Genomic DNA, 26,087 nt, shown 5'->3' with positions numbered 1-26,087 from the left:
CCTGACCAGCTTAAATTACACCAACTTAAGCAACAGTGTGGACGTGCTTTTTTGGCAAGAGACTCTCTCTCTCTCTCTTCTTCTGGCATAGGTACTACTTTTCATGGAGGTGGCATAATTAATGCCAACAGGAGGACTCTGGTGTATCAGCATATTATGAGTACTAACGGCTCTACAATGGTGTGGCTGAATCATTACAACTGTGCCACTATCAGTTGTGGTATAGACCCATCCTTGGCCAAAACTCCACTTTTGGGAAATCATTCATATTGCTCTCATTATTTGTGCTTTTCAAGTGCACTTTGTATAAGAACTGTCATATCCTTTCATGCACCTATTGAAATTTCTTAAAGGTGATGGCAAAAATAATTAGTGTTTTGACTTTTTAGGCCAGTGGTACTTGATAATTACAGAGAAAATTGCATGAGTTCATGGTTATTTTCTTGATTGGATTGATTTCTCCATAAGGAGTCACAAATTTTTAGAGAACTGTGCTGTGAACCGGATTGTTCCTTTTGGTTTTTAGTATCTTGAAGCAGCAGTCATATTTTCAAATTGTAATGTGGCTGTCAGAGTGACTAAAAAGCCTGCTACAGTTTGAGAATGTAGTGCTTTGTGTCCAGTGGCTCAGTTGAGAGGCAGAGAGAGAGTATATCATACAAGTGCATCAACTGCTGGCAGATACTAAGAGTAAAGAGGAGGGTGTGTGTGTGTGTGTGTGTGTGTGTGTGTGTGTAAGAACCTGATCATTGTTTACTAAAAATGAGAATCATAGAATCGTAGGACTGGAAGGGACCTCGAGAGGCCATCGAGTCCAGCCCCCTGCCCTCATGGCAGGACCAAGCACTTTCTAGACCATCCCTGAAAGCCATCTATCTAACCTCTTCTTAAATATCTCCAGTGAGATATTTAAGTGGAGAGAATGAACTTACTCTCCATACATCCCTAGTTTACCTACTAGTTGCTGCTTTCCCCTAGGACTGAACAGTACGGCAAATCTTCATAGAGCCTTGTATTCTTGTACTGCCTCCCGTTTCCATACAGCATGACTGCACCAGGTCTGGAGGCAATCTCCTGATCACAGGACTAGGCAAGATTCATGCTGCATGCCTGGCTCACTCTTTCTTTCCACTAATTCACCATTGCTTACAGGAGTCCTTTCTCTGTTACTCCAGGAGTGTCCCTAAATCAATGGTTCCCAACCTTGTCACTATTGTGGATGCCCAATCATGCAAACCCAAAAAGTTTGCAAACCCCATCAAAGCCAATTCTAGCTATGTACAGTTCGTTACATGAAAAAGGAAAGCACAGCATGGGTTTTTGGACAGCAATTAATGACGTTATTGGAGGATATTTAATTTTAAAATTTATTACTCTGCAATTTAAAAATGATGACAGAAAATAAGTTTTATCTTTATTTTTTTCACAGACCCACTGCAATACTCTCATGAACCCCTGGGGGTGTGCAGACCATCAGTTGGGAGCCACTGCTCTAAGTCATTTGGAGAAAGGAATACATTACATTTTCAGTAGGTTCCCTTACCCACTTTACCAGTGCAAAAAAAAAACAAAACAAAAAAAAAACCTACATTTTTCCTTACAGATCTTTACTGGTTTGTCATGTCCTTCATGTAGGTTCAGAATTAGTGCTCTTTGTTTTATCAGGTGAGAGCAGAGTCCCATTCCTGACCTGTTGCTTTTCCTTTTCACATCCAGTTACTCTGTGATCTCTTTAATTTTTCCTCCTCCCCTTTGATTCCACACTCCAGGGTCTCTTAGCCAGCCTTGTCCAACCCCCATTTCCTACCCTGTTTCCTGTTTCCACTTTTTCTTTTTGTTTCCTGCCCCATGTTGTGCTGTCTGGATAACTTTCCTGTCTGGTGTACCACTGGGAGGATTTCAAAGTGGAAACTCTGCTTCTGAAACTAGTTTTACTTTGTACCGGGCTGTGTGTGCATATACACACTTGTACAACAAAGCAAATGGGCAGGGTAGATGTAAGGTGAGTGTTCAGAAATCATAGTTTCACTCAATTGCTCAATGAGCATGGAAGAGCACTGACTATAGGGTCCCCTTTTAGCCCTGGGCCGCCTATTTGCTAACCTTAGTGACCAGAAGACTTTCTCCACAGTACGTTCCTGTTACGTGCAGCTCCACTGACTTTGTGGGCAAGGGGCAGTTGCACGGGGCCTCACCTTTCAAAGAGTCTGGGAGCATCAGCTGGCACCACAGCTACTTTGGCAACACCAGTGGCCAGAGTTTGGGGCCTCTTTGAAATGCCAGGCAGCACTGCTTTGCCATGCCAGGTGGCTCTGAGATAGGAAGAAAGGGCCCAGCGTTGTGATCTGAGCAGTGTGAAGGGATGGCTGCTCTAGACCTTGCCCCTTCTGCCTTTGGCCATGCCCCTTCTGAAGCACAAAGCTGGGCCCCCCTTCCACTCTGCCCCAGGGCTTGTGGTGACTGTTGGCTTTGTTGGGTATATGGTGGAAACTCTAAGAGCCGTAAGTGTATTTTGATGTGGGAGAGTGGTAGCTCAGTGGTTTATACATTGGCCTGTTTAAACCCAGGGTTGTGAGCTCAATCCTTGAGGAGGCCATTCAGGGATCTGGGGCAAATAAATTAAAAAAAAAAAAAAAAGGTGCTTGGTCCTGCAAAGAGGGCAGGAGGCTGGACTCAATGACCTCCCAAGGTACTTTTCAGTTCTGACATGTGTAATCTCCATATTTTTTTATACTACTACTAATAAAATCATTATTTCATTCTGCAGCAAAGGCCCTATCTAGATAAACTTCCCTCCCAGACTATAACAAATATCCCTTTACAGGTTTTTAGTTAGCCTTCAGTACCATTTCAAATATTCCCTTCCTTTTTTTGAAAATGTCCTGTGTTTTTCAGCGTACCACAACAAGCTAAACAATGTTGTGGGACAAATTTTATGTAAATACATGTTTTTTCCATCGTATTCACTGCATCCACATGAATTGAATAAAAATCAAATTCCCTGAAAAATTGAGGGTGCAAAAGTTACTGTTTTAAGCCTTTGACATTCCTGGTGCTGAGCAGTGTGTAGTAAAGCTTATCCAAACATGAATTTCATGGGAGGTACCTTTAAATACTCAGAATATCCTATTCCTGTTAAACGAGAGGGTCCTATTCGGTTTTTTCTTTGGTTGTGGTTATGGAAACTATAAATGAGTAAATTCATAGTCAGAGACCAAAAAATACTTTGCCTGTTTTTTCAAGCTAATAGTTCACAAAAGTTTACACGTGGAGCAAAAGGATTAACAATTCTTATAACATGATTAGGAGGAAAATATTCAGCAAATGCTGAAAGCTGAATTTTTAGTTCTTGGAAGTGTAATAGGATGCATTTACCGATATATATAGCTAATTCAAAGCATGATTTATTCTCTTTGTAAAGAGAGATGCAATTAATCTCTGGGTTTTTGGTACGTTTCATTTTTTGTATGGCTGAATAAGAATCTATCTGATCAAAAACTGCTTTCATATGAGGAAAAATTCAGGTTCATGTTCCTTTGAATAACTGATTGGATCTTGAAAAGAACAGGTGGTGTCAGGCAGTGTACAGTTCTGCTAGAAAATCTTTAACTCTTGTACTTGGAGCTGTATTCTTTTATTTTAAACCATTTAAAAAAAAAAAAAAAAGCACTCAAACAGATGACTTTATTTCTACAAATTGAGATGTACTTCTTGGTAACAGTGACAATATAGGATTTTGCAGAACTTCCTGTATCTATTGCTGGCCATTGGTACAATGGTGCAAGATGAGATGTTCTTGTTTAGCGGTTACTACCAATTGCAGAACTTTTGCTAATACTAAATGATAGGAAAATAGTTGAAGGATTAAGCATTGGGTATATTTGTGAACATATCATTTACTGACTCAAAGGACTTTCTATTTTGAACATTGGTGCATTGTATAATGCATGAACTGCCATTTAGAAATTAATGGACTGATTGGGGACTGGCAAATATTAGTGTCAATGACCTCATATTACCATGCTTGTTGCCAAAAATATTCAGGGACCGTTTCTCTCTAGAAGGTGGGCCTCTGTAAGCAATCCATTCTATTCATTTTAAAATGGTAATTTAAACATTTCTATAACCAAAGGAGTGGGTGCAAGGACATGATAAAATCTTTTGATTTGATTTCTGTATCTTAAACAGATGAGAGATACAGTAAACTCTTTCCTATCTAGCAGCCCTGGGACTGGGAGGTTGCTGGATATTCAAATATTCTGGATAATAGAGGTATACCTAGCAATGCATAATAGTAAAGAAAACAAGATTTAGATCTTGGTAAACAAAGTACTCTGCATACATTTGTTTCTTATCACTGGTAGTATTGTACGTTGTAAACTTATACTGTACTTGCAGTATTTATATTTACTTTCACTATACTGTACTTAGGGAAAAATGTAACTAAAATTTACTGATGGTTAAAATGCTGGTTATTTGAGAGTTCCAGATGGTAGACTGCCAGATAGGAAAGAGTTGACTGTATTTTCCTATTTCTATATATATCTCACTCCCATTACTGTTCATGGAAATTACATATGCATTGTGGGGGGTTTGGTTTAGCTAGGTCCCAATCCTGTAGTCTCATCTGCTAGTACTCTGTGTGAGTCAATGAGACCATAACTCACTGCAAGATCATAGCCTCGCCTGAATGATAAGGATGGCTGCCCCAGAGACCATCTTATTTCAATTTAAAGATTATAGGTATTAGATTATAAGATTATAAGAAGCAGGCTTACCTTGGTTGTTGGAAAAATTTAATGTCAGTTTGGTAGTGACTAGGGAAAGCAGTCACAAAAAACATCCTAACTGTGGAGGCCTTTTTCACTATTGAAAATTTCTCTTAGCAGATTTAATTTAACCATTTATTTTGTAGAATTTTGTTTGACATTGTTTGCAATTTAGTTTCTTAAACTATTGAGGTTTTATTTCCTTTGGGAATTGTTCTCTTCCCTCCCATTGACTTGTTCATGTACGTACCTGAAAAGGCTCCAAGCCCTTTTGTTTCATGGAATCCAATGACACAAAGTAATGCTGTGATTTGAAATGTGTGATTTTTAGCCCAAATTACATTTACAGTTTGTGTGTTCCAGGAGAGAGCTAAGCACAGTAGGGAAGTATGTCTGTCTGTCAGGGCCATGGGATTTAGGGTTCACTGTTCCCTGCAAGGCCCCCATGGGAATAAGGGGACTTCGAAGTAGGCGGGGTCCTTTCGAAAAGGAGCCCCGTCTGGACGCGCCGCGCGGCGGCAAGGAGCATCAATTTCGAAGCGCCGCTGCCACCCGCATGCTAATGAAGCGCTGTATATGCATTTCCGCACTTCATTAGTAAACTTCGAAATGGCCATTTGCGTGGCCATTTCGAAGTTTGGGGCATGTGTAGACACAGCCGAGAGACAGTTGTATTGGAGCCAAGATGGCCCCTGTGTCCATTCTAAAAGACATTCTGAGAACTGAGTGTAGAATGTTAGGATTGTAGAAGATACATAAAATGACTTTACTGATACAGTAGTTTACCACTGAAGGAACTACTAGTCTGGGCTTGCAAGACTTGAACTCTTAACAATGAGGCGATCACATCCTGTCACTGTTCTACATGTGGAATATTCATTGAAGTTAGGAGGTGGGTGACTGCAAGCTGAGGGAAGTCTTTGATGCTGGGTTTTTGTTTTTGTATCCAATGTTTTGTCTGTCTTTAACGGCAATGTTTGGTGTATATGTACATTAAATTATTTTGACCTTAGCAATTTATCAGTATTCAAAATTATAACAGCACAGTGTAAACAAAGCAAATAACGGTAATATTTGTTGTTTTAGTGGGGTCAGGGTCATCAATCACAGTTAATCAGTTGTTGGAGAACTAGCCAGAAAAACATGTTTTTAAAAGGCACAGGCAGTGCTTAATGAGGATAACATTTTGGTAGAGGATTAATTTGCCAAGAACCCCTGGAAGGTGGCGGTGTGTGTGTTTCTTTGAGGTGTTTGCCATACGAAGTCTGTAAACAGAGTCACCAAACATTGGCTATTTTGCTGGAATCTTTTGTTTTAATATGAATGGTGTAAAGTTTAAGATGGCTTCCGGGATATATTTTAAAATCTTGATACATTTGTGCCCCATGTTCACCCTGACCCCACTCCAATGCAAACTTGAAAGGCAAGCTTTTACATTATCATGGTCTTTACATACTTACCAACCAACCAATAAGGGAAAGTCAACAGTCTTTCTCAGCCTACAGTATGTAGGTTAAATATAATTTTGTGGGGGGAGTTAATTAAACTGCAGCCTCCTTACTTTGAAGCAGTGAAGAAATGAGCAAATATACTTTTATTTATTTTTTTTTTTTTAAAAAGTGGGGCAATTTATGGGGATGTTTCACAGCCTTTCAAATTAATTTTCCATTTGCCATTGTTGACACTAACACCTCTAAGTGAAATAGCCCAACATGTTGTCTACTACCACTACTGTAAACCTTGCAATAAGTGAACTATATGTTCAGGTCAATTTATAAATATTGCTCCAAGTCCTACACCCCTCACTTCAGGCCAGTGGAGAAGGCAAGGGGCCGGGCCAGGGTCCCACACTATACTCATCATTTTCAGTGAGCTGTGCAATATCAGTGCACAAAAGAAACCTACCCTGTCTTGTGTATTATTGCTGAGTCATCTGAAATTTCCCCAAAAGAGACTTCTAGCTAATTGCAAAACTGACTCTCTTGCATATAAACAACTAGTATTGTTAGTGGTACAATGGTATTTAGGTGGCAGGCAAGCCACTAGAGAAACTCTTCAGCCCCCAGAACATAATATTGCTATGTACTGTGCATCTTGTGCCCCCAGCAGCTAAAACCTAGTTTGGGGTTTGGTTTCATCTTTATTTCATTTATTTGAGTCCTTTTTCTGCTTTCTGTGAAAGCATAATTTCTGAAGCAACCTATGGTGGTGTATGCTGCTTGAGTGTAGAAATGATGCCTAAACATCTAGGTTTTGTTGACATGATAAATATGACAGATCCCTTATTCTCCAGTCTAGTCGTCATGAAGTGTTGAAGACAGTTAACCAGACTCTGGGGCTAGATTTCTCAGAACATTGCTTGTTTGAGGAAGCTGGGCATTACACAATTTTCTGTGCACATAATTTAGTAAATGTGACATTTTCATAGGTCATATAGAAAGTAATCTTGCTACAAGTGTATTCAAGAAAAATTACATGGCCTGGGTCTATAAGTGAAAAAATTCAGATGATTTGAACATTTTTTAAAGTTTTCATAAAAGCAAATATTAAAAGTGATAAGGATTACACTAATTTTCCTTTCATTCCATTGTCATCTCTGGGTGGTGGGTATAGAAATGTTTCCATAATTTTATTTTCTCTTGGGCTGTAACTTCATTTCTAAGAAATGGGTTATAGAACTTCTGTACCATTTTGTGCTGATTTTTCAAGTGTAACAGCATACATTGTAGAACTAAGCATGTTAAAATAATTTGAAGTGGAATTTGGGAGGCGTGACCTCCTATGGCCCCAGTCCCACAGGCAAGGATTAAAATCTTCCTGCTGTTCCCTGCTTCCTTTAAAACAATGCCCATTCCTCTTTTGATATGTATAATTACTAATGGGGGAGGGGAGGTGTTAAAGGCCATCTACTGTAGTCCCATAAGATCTGACCTCAAGTCTAAATGGCCTTTGCCAAATGGGTTTAAGTTTTTAATCTTTTGCCAACATGCAGATAGCCACCTACCCGTGCTTTGTCCTTCTGACTTCATAGTCACATAATGCCAAAATGTGAGTACAACCTTGAGTGAATGTTGTGCCCGAGACTACTTATATTCCGATTTTGAAATGACTCTTGCTAAATTGGGACATAGAGATTCCTTGTTACTGAGATTGGCATACTCATTAAGGTATGTTGTTATGTGCTTGGATCAGAAATACAGATATATAAAATTAGACATTACATAGAATCTGAGTGTCTTATTGAAAACAAACTCCATCTTTACACACAGAATCTACCCAATTTCATCCTTATAGTGAGATTTTTTTTTTGACCTTCGGTAAAAGTAATGTGTTAATTTTTTGGCTGACTAATGTCTCCAATCCTGCAAATTCTTAACCACATGTAGTACTTAAGTTGATGGGACTGTTCATACAAAACAAAAAGTAGTCATATAGCGCTTTAAAGACTAACAAAATTTATTATGCGATGAGCTTTTGTGAGGCAGACCCACTTCTTCAGATCTGGAGATAGTGCTGTATCAGAAATGGTATGATGGTTTTATAACAGAGATCCAGGAAAAAAAAAAAGAAAAAACTGACTAATCAGATGCACAGGACAGAAAGGGGAGGGGAGAATTACGAACTAAGTGTCCTGCCTAAAATCGCTACGAGTATCAAAAGTGGGGGGAATGCTGTCTTCGTAATGTGTGAAGTAATTGCTGTCTCTCAAGACCTAGACTCAAAGTATTGACTTTAAGCATAAATCGTGGTTCCCTTTTGTAGTCTGCTGTTAGTCTTTTTGCTACATCTCCACTACGAGAAAATATCAATTTTAAATCAATTAGACAGATTTTTTTCCAAGTGCCTGTCTTCAGTGTAAATTCCACTAGCTTGATTTATGGAGCACTAAAATCGACATGTCGATATCATAGTAACCTGGTGGGTGTAGCATTCAGTTCGCATATGAAATTCCAAATGAAGGGTAGTAAGGAAGTGTCATGTCTTTAAATCAAATTCATTACTCTCCAGGCATGTCCTGTATGTGCTCCACAGTTCTCCACACCAGCCTCTTCTATGTCAACTGCTCACAGGTGCAGAGGAATTAGGCACCTGGAAGCCTGTGGCTGTAGGGTCATGAGAGGCTGAAAAGTCTGTCTGTCTGTCTTTTTGTTCGCTAGTAATGCGGTTGTGGGGTCTTTGGTTCTGTGTATACCCCTGCTAGCTGCCTTTCTTTTCTGCCTGGCCTGGTGCCAGCCGCTGCACCCCCCGACACACCATGAGGCAGCTAGGCTGTGGGTGGGGGTTGTGTTTGTCTGATAGGATGAGAAGCTTCTTTTCAGATGTTTACATGTCCCCCCCACACACACATTCCCTCCAAGGTGCCATGCATTCTGGAACTTTCCCTTGCACACATCATGTAGCAGCGAGTCTGGGGGTGGGGATTGTGCTCGAATGAGAAACTTTTCAGCCACTTGCATTTTGTCATGAACCCTCACATCTGCTGCCTTCCCTTCCCTCAAAGGCACCACGCAGTCTAACTTTTCCACACCCTGCCACAGCATGTGGCTTGCACATGGTGAGGGTCCTGGAGCCAGCAAGGGAAAGGCTCCACTGGTCAATCATGATTTTTGGGCAACAGAAGAAAATACTTTACTAGTGTGGCTGTCCTCTGAGAGTAAATTTTTGGATGGGCTTTAGCCAAAGGCCAAGGGGTTGGCTGTACCTGGGGGTCTTTTAGCCCCCTGGGGGAAGTCTCCCTCAGCAGTCACGATTTTCAGGTGCTGGCTGTAGTTGTGGGTCTTAGTTGCCCCAAGCTATAATTGTTTCAGTGAAGGCAATGTAGTAGTTATACAGTTACCACAGTTCTCAAAGTAAGGCTTGCAGTGAGGAATATTCTTGTTCTGAGGACCTTTTTGGAACGTCAAAACCTGGCAGTAGTCTGGGATCTTTGAGCCACCCAGGGGAAGTCTCCCTCGGCAGACGTGACTTTCAGGGCTGGCTATACTCTGAGGTCTTTTAACCACCCCAAGCGGTAACTGTTTCCATCATTAGTTGCTGTTTCAGTGCAGCATCCAAATATTCTTCTGAGGGTCGTCTTTGCCAGGAGGTCTAAATCCATATCTAAGCCTGCAAAGATCCAGTGCTTTTGCATCCTCTTTTCAAAAACCTGTCTGTTGGGACAGGTTTACAACCCCTTCCCTCCCCTCAATTATACAAGCACATGCCTTATAAAGGCACACCAGACTCCGTCTGGAAAAAGGGGTGTTTGTTTGACCAGGTAGGGGAAAGAAGGGAATGAAATGTTGGAAGATGTCGTCAGAGACCCACATCTACTTGTGGGGCATTTTTCCCCCCCATGCTACACTAGTGAAAATAGACAGAATGCTGTGTCCAGTTGGTGCAATGTACATAGAGGGGCATTGCTGACATATGATGGCATATATCACATTGGTTGAGGTACAGCAATATGAGCCCCTAATGCTGTAATTAACATAGTTAGGTCCAGTGACGGTGTCTCCAGAATAAATATGTGGACAAAGTTAGCAACGGGGTTTGTTACAAGGAAAAGTTCCAGGGTTAGTATTACTGTGGTTGCTAGTGAGAATTTTCCAGAGTTTGGGTGGTTGTCTGTAGGAGAGAATGGGCTTCTCACCCCCACCCCTTCTGTCCTATGTATCTGATTAGTCAGTTTTTATTTCAATTTTATCATCTGTTATAGAACAGTGAAGTACTGGAAATGATATGATGATCTCCCAGCCTGAAGAAGTGGATCTACCCTATAAAAGCTCATCACCTAATTAAGTTGTTTTGTTAGTCTTTAAAGTGCTACAAGACTACTTTTTTGTTTTGTTAGAATACAGACTAACATGGCTACCTCTGTGGGACTATACATGTTAGTTTTTGCGATGCCTGACAAATGTTGGCTGGGTTTCTTGAGTTGAAAAAGTTTTCATCTTCTATTTGTGGTGTTTATGCTGGAAACAGTCTGTGTATGAGGTCTTCTAGAAGTAACAAAATCCTGGTTTTTTGTGATGCATAGTAGGGTTAGTGTAGATAATTTTTCATCTTCTAATTTGGTTTGAACTTTATCATGCTGTGTGTATGGTGTTATTGCTGTATGATACATACTGTAGGTGACTATATTAAATACATAATGAATTATGTTTTGAATGACTTCCCTTGGTGAAGCTTTATCAAATCATGCTGTAAAAGTTGAACTGTACTTTGGTGCACTTTTCTTGTGGATGGTTGGGGGGGGGTGGAACTTGCATTAAGAGCAACAAGTCTTACTGTGGTGGTTAGAATATCATCTATGGAAATCCTTTTAAAGATGAGAGGTACTAAAAAAAGTCTGTAGAATACAGTGCGGTGTTTGTAAACTTAGTGGGTTATGTACAACATGCAGATCAAGAAAGGTCAATGTGAATTATGGGGTCTGCCTTATGGGGCTCTCAGACATTTTAGTGGTACATTGCAGGTAAACAGCACAGAATATTAAGAGCCAGGACCAGTGGCTGGAAACTAAATTTATGGGTATGTGGGAGACCTGGCCACACCCATAAGTAGTCATCTAGCTAATTAAAATCATACTGGACCACAGATGTTGCCGGACCAATGTGCACCAGACTAGAGAGGTTCAACAAGCAAGCATTTAAAAAAAAAAAACTGTATAGAGCAATTAAAATTTCTCTAGGAATACTGTATTACTTGAAAAAGCACTGAAAATTTAAGGGAGGTGCATCATTTTAATGTTAGAAATTGAACTACTTTGGAAACATTCAGAAATTAGTAGCATATAATGTAAAGATAAAAATGAAAGATCTTTCAGTTTCTGCTCCAGTTCTCAGGGACCTTTAGAAGTGCATAATTTGTGTTCTTCTGTATGGTGACTTTTATAACGTGGAGGTATAAGCTTACTTCTTTGTAAGAAAAGTATAACCTTTTTTGTTCAAGAACTAGTTACATTTTAGTCCTCCCAAGCTTTGACGTTGGTTTTTAACAGGCAGCCTTAGACGTAAAGAAATGAAAAAGCTGTAGGTAGTCACACTATATGTATTGTTACTCAGGCCAAAAGATACAATTAAATAAGGAGTGTTCTGTATGTAAAAGGAAAAGTGAGGGTATACAAATTTGAAAGAAAAAAGACTTGAATAGTAGCCTGATGTGATAGCTGTTCTTAACTCAAATGCTGCAATTTTTCTTTAAGATCCCATCAGTGTTATCAGATAAGGAAGCAGAATTCCACTAGGGTGAATTTTTTTTGCAAAGGGTTACATAGCTCTCCTATTGACTGATGAATATAGATATTTTCCATTTATTCATAAACCATGTTTGTTACTCCCAGATACGCATGCCCAAAGAATTCTGATTTGAAATGTGACACTTGGACATAAAACCTGGAAGTCTAGGCTGCATTTTGCTGTCGCATCAATGGATGTGTATTGCCAGGGAGACCTGAAAAATCTGGACAAATCAGTAACTGATGTGACAAACCACATGATGACTGGCAGCATATCTAAAAGTAGGACTGAATCTAAAATATTATAGTTGAAAATGTTTCTTGACAAAATTTAGTGTCCAGATATAAAGTTTTAATTTTTGTGACTTTGAAATTTTCTGTGACTAACCTAAGAGCACTTGTATATAACACACAGGGCTTGTCTATACTTACCAGGAGATCAAGTTTGTGCATCTGGTAAAAAATGTGTGAAATCGATCTCTCTTGGATTGGCAGTCAACCCCGTGTACTCCTCCTGTTGCCAGGAGTAAGAGAGGTCATTGAGAGAAATGCTCCTGTCAACCTCCTTCAGTGAGGACAGACCTTACAGTTGACTGCAGATGCATGGATTCTAGTTATGCAATTTCCATAGCTAAAGAACTGTGTATCTGCAGTTGATTGTAAGGTCTCGTGTAGACCAAGCCGCCTCTTACCGTGCCAGTGATTCCTTCTAATAGAGCTAATAAATACAGCATATAGGCTGAAGTTTTCACTTTGAAACATTGCTGGTAGAATCTTTACAGGTTGTTTAGCAATTAGGCACACACAAAATGAGAAGCACAAACCATGTTGTGACCCTTTTTTGTTGTTAATAGTAGCTGATTAATATGAATATGTTTGCCTTGTGCTAGTATTCAATTGTTTAGTGCGAATTCTTTTATTTCAAACACGCAACAGGCCACCTTCAGGCTCATGTGTCCCTTCTGGAGCTATGAAAGGATTAGAAGTGATTAGAAAGTAGCTACTACTAGTAAATAAGTTTACCTGAAATGCACAAGAGTATGAGAATAGAATTAATCCAGAATTCCCAAAGTACAGTATGATCATGGTGAAATTGCTCAAACAATTCCCTTCAGCATTTCATAAGTTCTTAAAATTGTTAATGGTTCCATCTTCTTTCTCACAAATGATACTTGTGTGTATGTAGTTGTCTATAGCATTTTTATGAGACCAACTGTCATACTATCTGGACATTGACAACTAGTATTAAGAACAAAAAAGGCATTTTTTTTTATGTCTTTACTTTCAAAGTTAGATTTTTTTTTAAAAAATACTGCTCACTTCACTTATTTACTATTATAGTAGATGAAAAATGATGGTGGTGTTTTTCTTAATTTTACATGGTTTTTTTCTAGATTGGGTCCTCATCATTCAGCAAATAGCTAACTCAAACTCCACAAAAGTTGGTTAGCACCACCCCCTGCTAGCAATAGCAGTGAAAGACAACATTGCTTATATATTGAATAAGCCAATTAAATAGCATGGTTTTTTTATTTATAAATAAATAGAAGTCAGGTTCTTCTCTTTTTTCTCATATTAGGTTAACGAACAGAAAACTCTGAAAAATCTTTCACATTTGGCAATGGTAAGAAAGCAGAACTAATTGAGTGTTCTGAGGCAGCTGGCAAGACCCAAATAATTTTTGTCACTAGGGCCCTCTCCTTGAAGTCTGTGGGAGTTTTGCTGTTGCCTTAAATCAACTCTGAAATGGACTAAAGTAATACTTGTTTTCATTAGCTAGCCCAGAATTTTTAAACGCAATCATTTATTTCTAAGTTTTGGCTGTGTGTATGAAGTACTCTCTCATTTACTAAACTATATATAGCCGTTCTGTCGTAGACCTTAGAGTGCCTCCCATCCTCCCAGTGTCAGGCGTGAAGTATACCATCCCTAGGATGGGGTTCAGCAGTTTGCCTAGTCTTAGACTAAGACTTGGACTACAGCTTGTTCAGTTATTGACATGACTACTGTAGATTATCCAATGATGGCTGGTACCTGCAGGCTCTTTACTCTAGGAGCATGACAGCACACATTTGCAGTGATAAAAAAAATAGCCCCTTCAGAACCAAGAATCATTTGTTTGTTGGTCAAAGGTAAGAAGCAGGTAGAACACAAATAAAACAAATGCATATTCACATAGGTCTGCCTTTCACTGCTAAGGGTATGTTTACATTTACTGTGAGATGGACCCTGAATGGGTCAATCTTCCAGAGATTGATTTCGGGCATCTGGTAAAGACATCAAATTGATCTCTTTGGGGTCTGCAGTTGACCCCCATACTCCTCTTCTTGTGAGGCGGAAAGGAGATGGACAGGAGAAATGCTCCTGTCGACCTTCCTCTGGTTGGACAGACCTTACAGTTGACTGCAGATAACGTAGTTTCTAACTGCGCAATTGCTGTAGCTAGAATTGCATATCTGCAGTTGACTGTAAAGTCTAGTGTAGACCAAGCCTAACTCTCTCCAGCTATCTCCATCTGTGCCCCCCGGAAGTGGCGTATAATGCAGAAGCATTCTCCCTGTCTGTCTCAGGCTGTGAGCCATTTCACTAACACATTCTGGACAGCACCTTCAGGCTCTTCTGACCCTCATCCCTTTTTGTGTCCTCTTTTAGAGGTTTCAGGTCTCCTTTGGATCCTAATCTTAAGCCAAGTGCACAGGACGAAGTTTTGTCAGCATAGCTGTCTGTCAGGAATGTGGAAGAAACCCCCTAGCCAGCATAGTTATGTGGACAAAACTCCCACTGTACACACAGCTATTCTGACACAAGTGCTTCTGTTTGGCTGAGCTAATGACTTTCAGGGAAATGGTGTTACTGTGCTGATAGAAAAGCTCCTTTGAGGTACTGAGCTGCATCTGTTAGGTGGACTGCCCATATAGCTTTGTGGTGTAGCCAAGGCCGTAGCCTTGAGAAAAGTAAAACAATGTAGTCTGACTGGAACCAGTGGAGTGCTCTCCTTCCTTGAGCACCAAGCCTTTGTTTTCATAATGCCTTTTGAAATGGTGGACCCAAATCCTGTTCGGCTCTAGAACAAGATTTTATGCTGCCTCCTTTTGATTCAACTGTATGCGTTCAGACAGGCAGTAGCACAGAACTGAACAGGGAAACAGTCACCCCGTAACTGCATTGAAGAATAAACGTTCTTCCCTTCATCACATTCATGCAATAAAAACAATTTCTGCTTCAGCTTTTAAAATTAACAGCCTTGGAGCGCTGACTGAATACAGTTGCATATTCTGGGAAACCCACATTCCCACTATTACTTAATGTTCAACTCATATTTCTAATACACATGTAGTCATTATCATCAGTGTTTTTCCTTTACCCTCCAGCTGCCTAGAGACTAACAACCCAGCAGGACATGGGTGTGTCCCCCTTAAACTTGCACTTCAGCGCTAAAAGTAGCAGTGTCGGCATCTGGGCTTAGGCTCTAGCCTTGAGGGCCTATACTTCATCCTGAACCCAAGCATCTACCGTTATCTTTAGTGCCAGAGCACACACCTAAGTCTGCAGACCCAGTCTCTGATACTTGCTGCTGTTTGCTGTGCAGGCATCCCTTAAAAAGGACTGTTAGTGTGACTGGATAATTTTTTTGGACTGACTTAATGGAGGAGTCTGACAGAAATCATCCAGTTTAATGCTGGGGGGTGGGGGAGTACCTAGCGCTGTTACCTATGAGGTCACTGGAATTGTGGTTTGAGGTTTTGTAGCACTGAAAGGTATAGGAGTCTGATTTCCAGTGATAACTCAATGACAAAACACCAATGGTTATTCTCCGCCCCCCCATTTTAAAAGAATAATTCCTGGTGGGGGGGCAAGAGGGGAAGAAATCACAATTTTTAAAAATTAAAATTTTAATTCAAATCTGAAGAGGTGCCTGAACTGAAACTTTGAACCTGAGGGCATCAGTAGTGAAGGATTTAAATTTTAGGAGCTGAACTTGCCCCTACAAATGGGGATTTGTAGGTGGGGTACGGGGACCCAAAGTTAGAAAGAACTCTGCAGAGGTCTGGAAGTATACCTCCTAAAGTTATTGTTGAGGTATAATGTGCTTCCCAGTGCTCTCCAGTGGGACTGTGCCTGTGGCGGCACAATGAGGGCCTTTACAAATAGCCTGGTCTTCTGTTGAGCCTGTGAATTCTGGTTCTAAAACTTCTTTTAATCTCAGCCAGCATGTTGTACCTTGAACTGTCTGGCCCGTGTGAAGATCAAAAACAGGTTGCACCTCCCTCGTCTGGACCTCAGTGATCCTGAACAAGGGATTTGGCTGGACCAGGGAATGTGAATGCCCCTGGCTTCCCCTGCTGGTCTGTTGCAGCTGGCTCCATGTGGGGCTCTCTGGCCCCAGTTCTATGCCAGCAGCTGTCTGGGGATGCTGGCCTCTGGCCCTGCCCCCCTGTGAACCTGCCAGGGGATGCCACCTCTGGGCCTGCTGCCTCCCGCATGGCTGCTGGTAGGCCAGCTTGGGTGCCTTCCTGCTCTGGTCCAGGAATATCCCTCATCCTGCTGGATGAAGAAGGTTTCCAGATGAGAAAATGTGCTGCTTCAGAGGTGTAACCTGTGCTGTAGTTCTCAAGGAACTTTTGCCTCAAACATGAGGGTAGGAGGGCTTTAAAAATCAGATGGGTAGTATAGCCTGGGAACAAGTAGAATGAAGAAGGTCCATGCTGTAACACGCTGGCCCATAGACAGTCTTAATGGCACTGAAAAAACCACATGTGTTGTGGATGTCTGAGAGATGTTGGAGTTCTTTCACTTTCTCAGTCCACCATTTAATTCGTGTTTTCTGTTTTTGTTGTACTTTCATCCTCATCTTGGCGTGGGCTTCTCTTTCAGTATTACAGTTTGTCATTCTGCTAAGCCAGAAAAGCCATTCTCTTCTCATTGATGAGTTGCTTGATGTCAGCATCATTCTCAACAAACCAGTCCTGATGTTTTCTGGTTTGGTAGCCTGTTTACGCCACACAGGCATTGATTACTGCTTTCAGCTGACTCCATTTTTTCTTGATTTCTTCTGGCAATTCTGGTGGAAGCTTTTAGTCTAAGACTGCTTGGAAGTAGTCATTCTTAATGGAGTCCTTCAGCTCTTGAAACTGCAGCTTATGCCTGACCACCTTTTGCAGCTTCCATTTGGGGGTGACCTTAATTTTCACTTGAGGATTGAATGAGGCAATGATCAGTCCGGCAATCAATGGCACTTGTCATTGCTCTTGTAAGAAGTACATCACTGATTTTGGGCACAAACTATGACATAATCAAGAAGATGCCCTTGCTTTGACTGTGGATCTCTCCAAGATGTTTTGAACTTGTCCTTTGTTGGAAAGGGTGCTCATGATATGTTCATGTTCAGCCTACTTTGTCAAGAGCAGATTTCCATTTGATTTACTTTTGCTGACTTTTTTTTTTCCTGATTGTTCCTTTCTACAGGACTGAGTCTTGTCCAACACGTGCATTGAAATCCCCCAGAAGGATGATGTTATATTTGTGAGGGGGTCTCCAGTAAAAGGGTTTCCAGCTGAGAGTAGAACTCTTCATATCGTCATTGGCATCCAGTGTTGATGCATAGGCACTCAACAGTAGTTGCCTGTTGGTTCTTAGTTAGCCTCATTTGGTTCCTTGTTGCCAACCAGTACTTCAGAGAGGCAGGCACCTTATGAGATTGATCTTTATAGCAAACCCCAACTCAAAGCAGTCGAGATTCTTCCAAAGGTTGTTCCCTTTCAGAAGTAGGTATGTCTGCCTTCTTCTCCCTCCACCTGTCCATCAGCTCTTCTAGTTTTCAGACGAGGCACAATATTGATGTTAATCCAGTTCAGTTCACAAGCAGTGATGGCTGTGTGTGGCTCTGGTTGGTTGCTGTCTGAGTTGTCCACGTGGTACATACATCCCAAGTTCCAAAGGTAAAAATTTTTACATTTTCGGCCACTCAGATGATGATTTTGCTGGATGCAGCTATCCGGCCAAGAGGAACAGAGGCAAGACTATTTTTAGGGCACCTCTTCTAACCCGCTCCCCGTGTGGGATGAGCAGAGTGGGTCCTAGAAATGACTTCAGTCGTTTGTCAGATGCCAGAATTCTCTGTGCCTCAGTCCTTCAGCAGGACGACTGAATCACACACGCATTGCCTCTGCGCGCTGGTCTGTGACTAGGAATCTCTGGATCTTACTGTCCTGTTCTCATTGCCGCTCACTGATCACCACCAGACTTTTGGCTTGTACAAGTGGTGTTTTCCCAAACCTGGACAGTGCCTCTGTGGGACTTTTTTTTTTTTTTTTTTTTACAGTGGGGAGACTGGTGCACAGCAGTCACCACACTGTCCTTGACGGACAGAGCTTCAAAATAATGGCATGGACATCATGATTGGAAATCCTCTGTCAGCTGGAGACTTCATCTACCTTCACAGTCGTCATAACATTAGTCAACAGTTTCACCTCTATACAGTTATGCCATTGAGGACTTCTTGAATCACACTTTGTCCAGAACCTCTCCCTTGACTGCTCTGCCATGGGTGGCCCTAAGGGAGTATGTGACTTCAAGCAACATTGTTGTCAGGGTCACTGAGAAACGTGTCTCTCCACCACTTCAAGGTGGTGATTCCTGGAGAGGTGTATTTTTTGTTGTCCTTTGTCTCTAGCCAGTTTCAGCTCACTTTGTGCCTTGACCTTCTTAATTTTGCCCTTACACACTTGTGTGTGTTTGTTTATAGTCAGCCTGTGTAATCTGACCCAATTTCTACCATTTGGTGCTATCTGGGCTGGCCTGCTTTAGAAATGGAAGAATCCTGCACAAATAGGCAAGTTTTTTTCTTCAGAGCAACTTAAGTTGTGAATGGATTCCTTAGTAATGTTCAGTTGTTGCTGTAGTCAGGGGATCATCATCTGTCTCCCCAGCCTTGGCAACATTACAGGGGCATATTTTTCACATGGACAAACTTTTCTTAAATAATGTATGAGGCTTTTCTTCCACATCTGGCATGAATGCTTTCTTCACCTAACATATATTGGGAGGAAATGCCTATGCTGTATTGACGTTTGTCTTTCCTTGGTTCCTCTGATCCTATCTCAGGTTAATTTTGGAGTTGGATAGGGTTTCATTCTCATTTGCTTTGTTTTTCAGAGGAGCTTTCATCAGAACTTCCATCTTAAAATAACCAATAGCATTTAGGCTGTTTTTTCTGGTGGAAACAAGTCTATTCTGGTACCACTGTGGTCAGAAATTTAAGTGTCGATAAAGCTTAACGAGTTTAAATAGCTCTGGCTTCAGTGGGAGTTTCGAATGCAGGGTAATGGCAGAATATGGCCAACTAATTAAGGTATTAGTTGCTTATGAAAGATTTGAAGGGCATAATGAAACTTGTGATGCACATTAAAATGCTGCTGTGTCCTTTTCAGAGGATTTGAGTGAGACTCTTGAACTTGTAATAGATGTAGATTTTGGCACAAGCCACGCTTGATTTGTGAGTATTCAAGTTCTTTAGCCATTACAGGTGAGTGGGGAGATGTCTTCAGTGATTGCAAGAGCAAAGCCAAATTTGTTCATGAGGGAAGAAAAAAAATTGAAGTACCATTTTATGGGTATAACTTTACCAGAGAAGGTGGGAATTTGTCCAAAGAGGTACCAAATGATACCCATGTGCCCTGTTTGTTCAAGAAAGTAATTCTGCTTGAAGTCAACAGCACTGCACATGTAAGGAGAGCAAGCATGATTTAACTGATAATTAAGCATGACAGAACTCAATTTTTGTTTTAAATTTTAGCAGATAGTTGTTTTTATTTTAAACTTGTTTTATTTAAACTTTCAGTTGTAGGAAAGCACAGATGAAGTCAGACACTTATTTAATAACTATAGACACTGAGATTCAAAAAGTTAAAACAAATTATCAACATCAAATGTCCAAATATAAAAAAGTAAACATCCTTAAATCAAACTCAGTTTTCAAGAAGCATTTGTTTGCCTTTGCCCATCTAAATTTTGGTTATCAGTGGAAAAACTTTCGTATGTTTGTGTGTAGGGTGAAATTGACATTTGCCAATAAAAATCTGTTCCGAAGCCTACTAATATACAGTAATGCCTCACTTAATATTGTTTTATGTTGCTTATCTATTAGTGCACATACTCATTTAGAATTGTGTAGTGCTCCCTTATAATGTCATTTGGCTGGCTGCTTTGTCCACTACTTTCAGGATTTTTTGGAAAAGCAGCCTGTCCTTGTGGGGGTTTGGGACTAGGGTGGACTACCAGCTCCCATCAGATCCCATAAGTTCCCCGTAAGATACACGGCTGGGCAGTTGCAGCTCACTTTAAATGAGGTCAGTGTGCTTAATGGGGCAGTGCACATCTTTGCCCCTCTAGCACATCCACAAAGTAAGTTAATCTGTCTCTTACCCCCACCCTTTGCACGATGCAGCCATGTACAGTAAACCCTCCAAGCGCAAGCTGAAGTTGCGCTTGAACTCGCATTAACGAGAGTTAAGTTCATGTCAAAACTGCGCCCCCCCCTCCAGCCCCTGGCTCCCCCAGCTAGGAGAGCCTAGCAGGCACGTAGCTGCTTGCAGCACCATTTCTCCCTCAAACAACTCCACAAACCTCTGCCTGGCACTGGGCTCCCCAGCTGAGAGAAAACATGCCACAAGCAACTGTGTGCCCCCTAGTGGGAGAAGCCAGGGGCTGCATGGTTGCCCCCCACCCACTTCCTCAACTGGGGGGAGCTGGCAGCTGGGACATTTTTCCCAGCCAGGGAAAGCAGGCAGTGGGAATGGTGGTGGAGTGCTGCTGTCCCCTCTGGCTGGGGGAATTCCAGGAATCTCCCCAACCCTCCCCCTGCTCCCAATTTACATGAACTTTGAGGATGCAAACTCTGTGTAAATTGAGGTATTACTGTATGCACCATCCAAAGGAAAGCATGGCACCCTGCAGCAGGACAGTGTGGGTTCATCATCATGTTCAGCTTCTGCAAGGAAGCATTTGCAGCCACTGCTGTGCATCTGTTTGGTTTCCTCCCTCTTGCCTCAGTCCATGCTGCCTCTCTAGAATGTAAGTTTACATTAACAATGTGTTAAGCCTTAAGGCCTCAGCCAAGTGCTCGCTCATCATTTAGTAGCAAAATGTTCCCTGGGAAATGTTCCACTCTCCAATTCTATCACCTAAACCAAGCTTAGCAGTTGTTATTGCTGTTTACAGTATTAAATGGTTTAAAACTTCTACTATATACATTTATACTGCCTTTTATCTGCTGGGAAAAAAAAATTCCCTGGAACCTAACTCCCAGTCTCCCCACCATTTATATTAATTCTTATGGGGCAATTGTATTTGCTTAACATTATTTCACTTAAAGTAGCATTTTTTGGAAACATAACTAAAACATTAAGCGAGGTGGTGTTTGTGTTAATGACGTAATTTCAATAACTTAGTTGTACTTGGGTGAGAATGCTTTGTGTCGTAACTAATTTGAATTCCTTCTGAAGTAGCTTCCTTGTGTATTTAATATGCAGTGCCCAATCATGCAAATCCTCACTCATGCACATAGTCCTGCTGACTTTGTTAGGTCTACATGTATGGGTGTGGATCATTCAACTGAGTAGTTAGAGGATTGGATTGGATGTTCACTTTACAAACTCGTCAGGACAAAGAATATATCTTAACTATGTTCTGTACGATGCCATGAAAATTTATAGCTCCACATAAATGTGTTACACTGAGGACATGAGTAGCATTGTATCTAGGGCAAAGGCAAGTTAGAACTCAAAGAATGACTATATTGATTTTTATTTGCTGTAGCAAAAGGTAGTTCTGTTAAATGACATATCAAACCTTTCGAGAACAATCTCTTGTTGCTCTGCTTCTTGTAAAGCTCTGGCGTACTCTGACAATGTTTAAGGTAAAAGGCATTTTTAAACACTTGAATTGCATAATGCTGAGTTGTTTTCTTTTTGTTTAATAGGGATCAATGAATGGGCTGATGATCACTTCCAGCTCCAGATGACTTACAGTTTAGTTCAGAAAGGTATGTGTGTATCTGTTAAACACTCTGTAACACTGATGAAGTGTAGCAGGAATGAAAACATGCCATTTTAACACTTGCTTACCTTGGCATCTACACTTGCAGGTGATCTGTAACTTGGCTGGTAGGTAATGTGATTTATTCTTGAACTAGAATTGCTTTAGTGCAATTAGCAGGTAAAATATCAATCATTACCTTAGCACTTTGTGGCCACAATGTGTTAACTTGGCCACAGGTTTTGAGTCTCTTGACTGCACAGGATATGCCAACACAAATCTAGATCCCAAGCACAATCATGGTGTATACCAATTATTGCATACATCAGACTTGTCTTGGAGTCAGTTGATAAGCCACATTTCTATATCTCTAGTCCTGTACAGAAGTGTATGGGGTAAAATCTCTGAGAATAATGGAGGTTTCACCTCTTAAGTACTGCTAGGTCTGTGAATGGGCTTGTCTCAAATGGTGACATTAACTTAATCTGCCCATTGAGTTTTGTAAATGACCTGTTTATAAGAAACAAAGGGAGCTGCATGCATTGGTGTTGGAAGGGGAAAGAATCTTTCAGACAGTTGTGTTAAGGAGCCAAATCTGAGAGAGAAAAGAACGTAGAGGATATTACCTGATTGCAGTAACTTGTTCTCAGAATCATTTTTGCTATTTATTATAGTCCTGCCTGGGAGCCCTCATTAAGCTAAGTGCTCTACAAAGACAGAACAAAAAGATCATCCCCAAGAGCTTACAGTTTTAACTAAATTTGCACACTAAGAAATATTAATTAAAATTGGCTTGAATATGAAAATTGACCAGTGAGATTCAAAGCTGAAGGTCAATAACCAAAGGGAGGTGACAAGTGATTTCATGTCAGATACAAGATGTGATACCCCATTAGATGACATGGCAATGTCTGGGATCATTTAATAACAGAGAGAAAGCCATGCTTGTCTATATACTATCAAAACAAACAAGCAGTAAAGTAGCAACAATGCCCAGATGCTTTGTATATTGGACAGGCTTCAAACTGTCTTAGACAAAGAGTTAATAGGCACAAAACAGACATAAAAACACTCCTGATCCACAAATGGGTCAGCCTACATTTTAATGGAGTGGGCCATTCTGTTAACAACTTAAGTTTGCGTCTTGCTGAAGAGGAATTTTCACAACAGATTGGAAAGAGAGGCTGCTGAACTCTCCTTTTTATAGTAACAGAGAGGAAGTCATGCTAGTCTACACACTATCAAAACAAAAAACAGTTAAGTAGCACTTTAAAGACTAAAAAAATAATTTATTAGGTGGTGAGCTTTCATGGGACAGACCCACTTCTTCAGACCATAGCCGGACCAGAACAGACTCAATATTTAAGGCACAGAGAACCAAAAACAGTAAGCAAGGAGGACAAATCAGAAAAAGATAATCAAGGTGAGCAAATCAGAGTGTGGAGGGGTGGGGGGGGAGGTCAAGAATTAGATTAAGCCAAGTATGCAGACGAGCCCCTATAGTGACTCAGAAAGTTCCCGTCCTGGTGTAAACTATGTTTTAACACATGGTTTAAACCGGGACGGGAACTTTCTGAGTCACTATAGGGACTCGTCTGCATACTTGGCTTAATCTAATTCTTGACCTCCCCCCCCCCACCCCTCCACACTCTGATTTGCTCACCTTGATTATCTTTTGTCCTCCTTGCTTACTGTTTTTGGTTCTCTGTGCCTTAAATATTGAGTCTGTTCTGGTCCGGCTATCGTCTGAAGAAGTGGGTCTGTCCCATGAAAGCTCACCACCTAATAAATTATTTTTTAAAGTGCTACTTTATCTCTTTTTTTTTTGTTTTGATGGGATCATTTAACATTTCTTTAGTAATCTGGAAGAAGGGATAAACAGCATGTTGTTGAATATCCACTGATGATACTAACTAGGAAAATAGTCCCCTATTGATAAGAAAAGAGATAATACAGAAGGACCTAGATAAATTAGGCACATGGATGAAAATTACACAATTAGAATCAACTTGAAAAAATCCAAATTAATATCAGAAGTATAGCAATGTGAAATATGTACCTACCCATTGGAGGGGGAGAAACTTGTAAAAGAGCAGTGTTGAAAGATTACACGTGCATGCGCACACATGTATGGCTGAGACTGCATGGCAAATCAGACATGAATAAGTAGTGAGGGATGTCAGCAGCAAAGGTCAGTGCAATTTTGGGCTGCCCTCAGAGCGGGAAGGATGTCATTTTAATATGAAATATCTACTACCAGCTGCTTTTGAAGACTGATTTAAGTGAGAGGCTGAAAGAAACCCTACAGTAAAAATTTTGAGTCGTCATTACACAGTTTAACTGATGACTGAAGTCACCTAAAAATCAGAATTTAGCAAGTACGGGGAAACAAATAGTATTTATGATATCAGACTTGTTGTCTGTCTCTTAGATGTCGTCTGTCTCTGAAAATGGAGATGCTCCCACTGGAAAGCAAAATGAGGAGAAAACATATAAAAAGGTAAATGTGATTAGTAACCTTCCTTTTGTTCAGTGATTTTTTTTCACAGCTTAGTGCAGTATATTGATTCCACTGCTTTGTATTTTTTAGTCGCTAAATTAGTGGTGGCCAATCTGAAGCCCGAGGGCCGCATGCAGTGGGTTCAGTGTGTGGACCATGTGACATTTTGTTTACTGCTGCCCATGTGCGGGGTTGCCAGATTCCACTGGCTTCTATCCACATAGCTTTTCTTCTGCCAATGTTACTAAAGTGACACACTTGAAACAAGGGCATATGAAGTGAGGTTGGTGCTGATTGTGCACAAAACTGACAATGTGTTCGCTCCCTCTTCATCCAGTCAAAATGCTGGTACGGTTCAATGGTCAGATCCCACAAATTCTAGATATGCAATTGCAGCTAGGAAAACTACCCTATCCCACTACACCAGCAGTTCCCAACCTTACCAAGACAGGGACCCATTTTGACAATTCAGGAAGACTTGGTGACCCAAGACGATTCACAAACTGGGGAAGAGGGGAAGGCAGCCATAACTAGCTAATTTTGCACCTGAGGCAAGAATATAAAATTGTGCCCCCTCATGTTTAAATATTCATAATAGTTATTTCATAGAAAAGGGGAAAATTATTCATAAAAGAACACTACATTTACTATGGTTTACCAGACTTGTGGTGGAAAGGCACTCATCCCCAAAGTGCTTCCCCTGGCTTTAACCCCGCAATCAGGGGCTAAGGGAGTCACGTTCAGGGGCTGCAGGGGGCTAGGGAAGTCACACTCCAGGGCAAGGGAGTCACACTCGGGGGCTAGGAGTCAATCAGGCTAGGAGGGTCACACTCGGGGGCTGCAGGGGCTATGGGAGTCACACTTGGAGGCTAGGAGTTGCTCACAGGTTGGGGGAGCTGGGGAGGCACATAAACCCACAAGACTGGAAGTTGGTGGGGCATGGAGCTCCAGCCGTCAACGCCAGCCGCCTGGGTGCAGGGGACTCCCCAACCCCCACAACTGGAAGCTGGCTGGAGCCAGGGGGACCCTCCATCCACTGTGGCTGGAAGTCAGTTGGGGCAGAGACCTGGCTGGCAGCACCATCTGTGGGAACCCTGGACAGGGTTGTGAGGGGGATCCCTCCAGTTGGAAGCCAGCTGGGGCAGACCATGGGAACTCCAGATGAGGGGGATCCCCAACACCAGTAGCTGGAAGCCAGCTGGGGCAGAGCCAGCCCTACAGCCAGTAGTGCCAGCCGCAGACCCCATCTCCTGCACAGGCTGGAAGCCAGGGAGCTGATCAGCTTTGCTGTGTCTCCAACCTCAGACTCAGGCCCCCACCTTACCTGAGCTGGGCGCTGCTCCTCAATATGTACTTCTCTGCCCTGCAGCTGAAGTGCTTCTCAAATTAGCTGTCAGGCAGTTAAGACAGTCAATTGTTAATCAAATTAATTAAGAAGTTGAGAACCACTTTAGGGGTGTGAATTGCTTCTTAATAGCCACCTATGGAGCTGCCCAGCCCAGCCAGTGACCCTTTTGAAATGTAATTTGCAGCCCATGTTTGGATCTTGACCCATAGGTTGGGG

The 26,087-nt window shown here is 41.4% G+C and overlaps 1 protein-coding gene across 4 annotated transcripts in view; it reads left to right on the top strand.

Annotated features, from left to right (window-relative positions):
- PIP5K1B (phosphatidylinositol-4-phosphate 5-kinase type 1 beta) overlaps positions 1-26,087 on the top strand; it is a 153,678-nt gene that overhangs the window by 29,217 nt on the left and 98,374 nt on the right. For all 4 annotated transcript variants that reach the window (XR_012645641.1, XR_012645640.1, XM_074994811.1 and 1 more), the window contains exons 2-3: positions 21,968-22,030; positions 24,455-24,523. Coding sequence is in view for 2 of the 4 variants with exons in the window: in XM_074994811.1 (XP_074850912.1) it covers positions 24,455-24,523 (69 nt within the window). In the remaining 2 variants the exon portion in view is untranslated. The remainder of the gene's footprint in view (positions 1-21,967; positions 22,031-24,454; positions 24,524-26,087) is intronic.

This window comes from Carettochelys insculpta, chromosome 5 (assembly GCF_033958435.1).
Source record: "Carettochelys insculpta isolate YL-2023 chromosome 5, ASM3395843v1, whole genome shotgun sequence".
Lineage (NCBI taxonomy): Eukaryota > Metazoa > Chordata > Testudines > Carettochelyidae > Carettochelys > Carettochelys insculpta.
The sequence above is the reverse complement of the archived record's forward strand: the minus strand, read 5'-3'. Positions and strand labels throughout refer to the sequence as shown.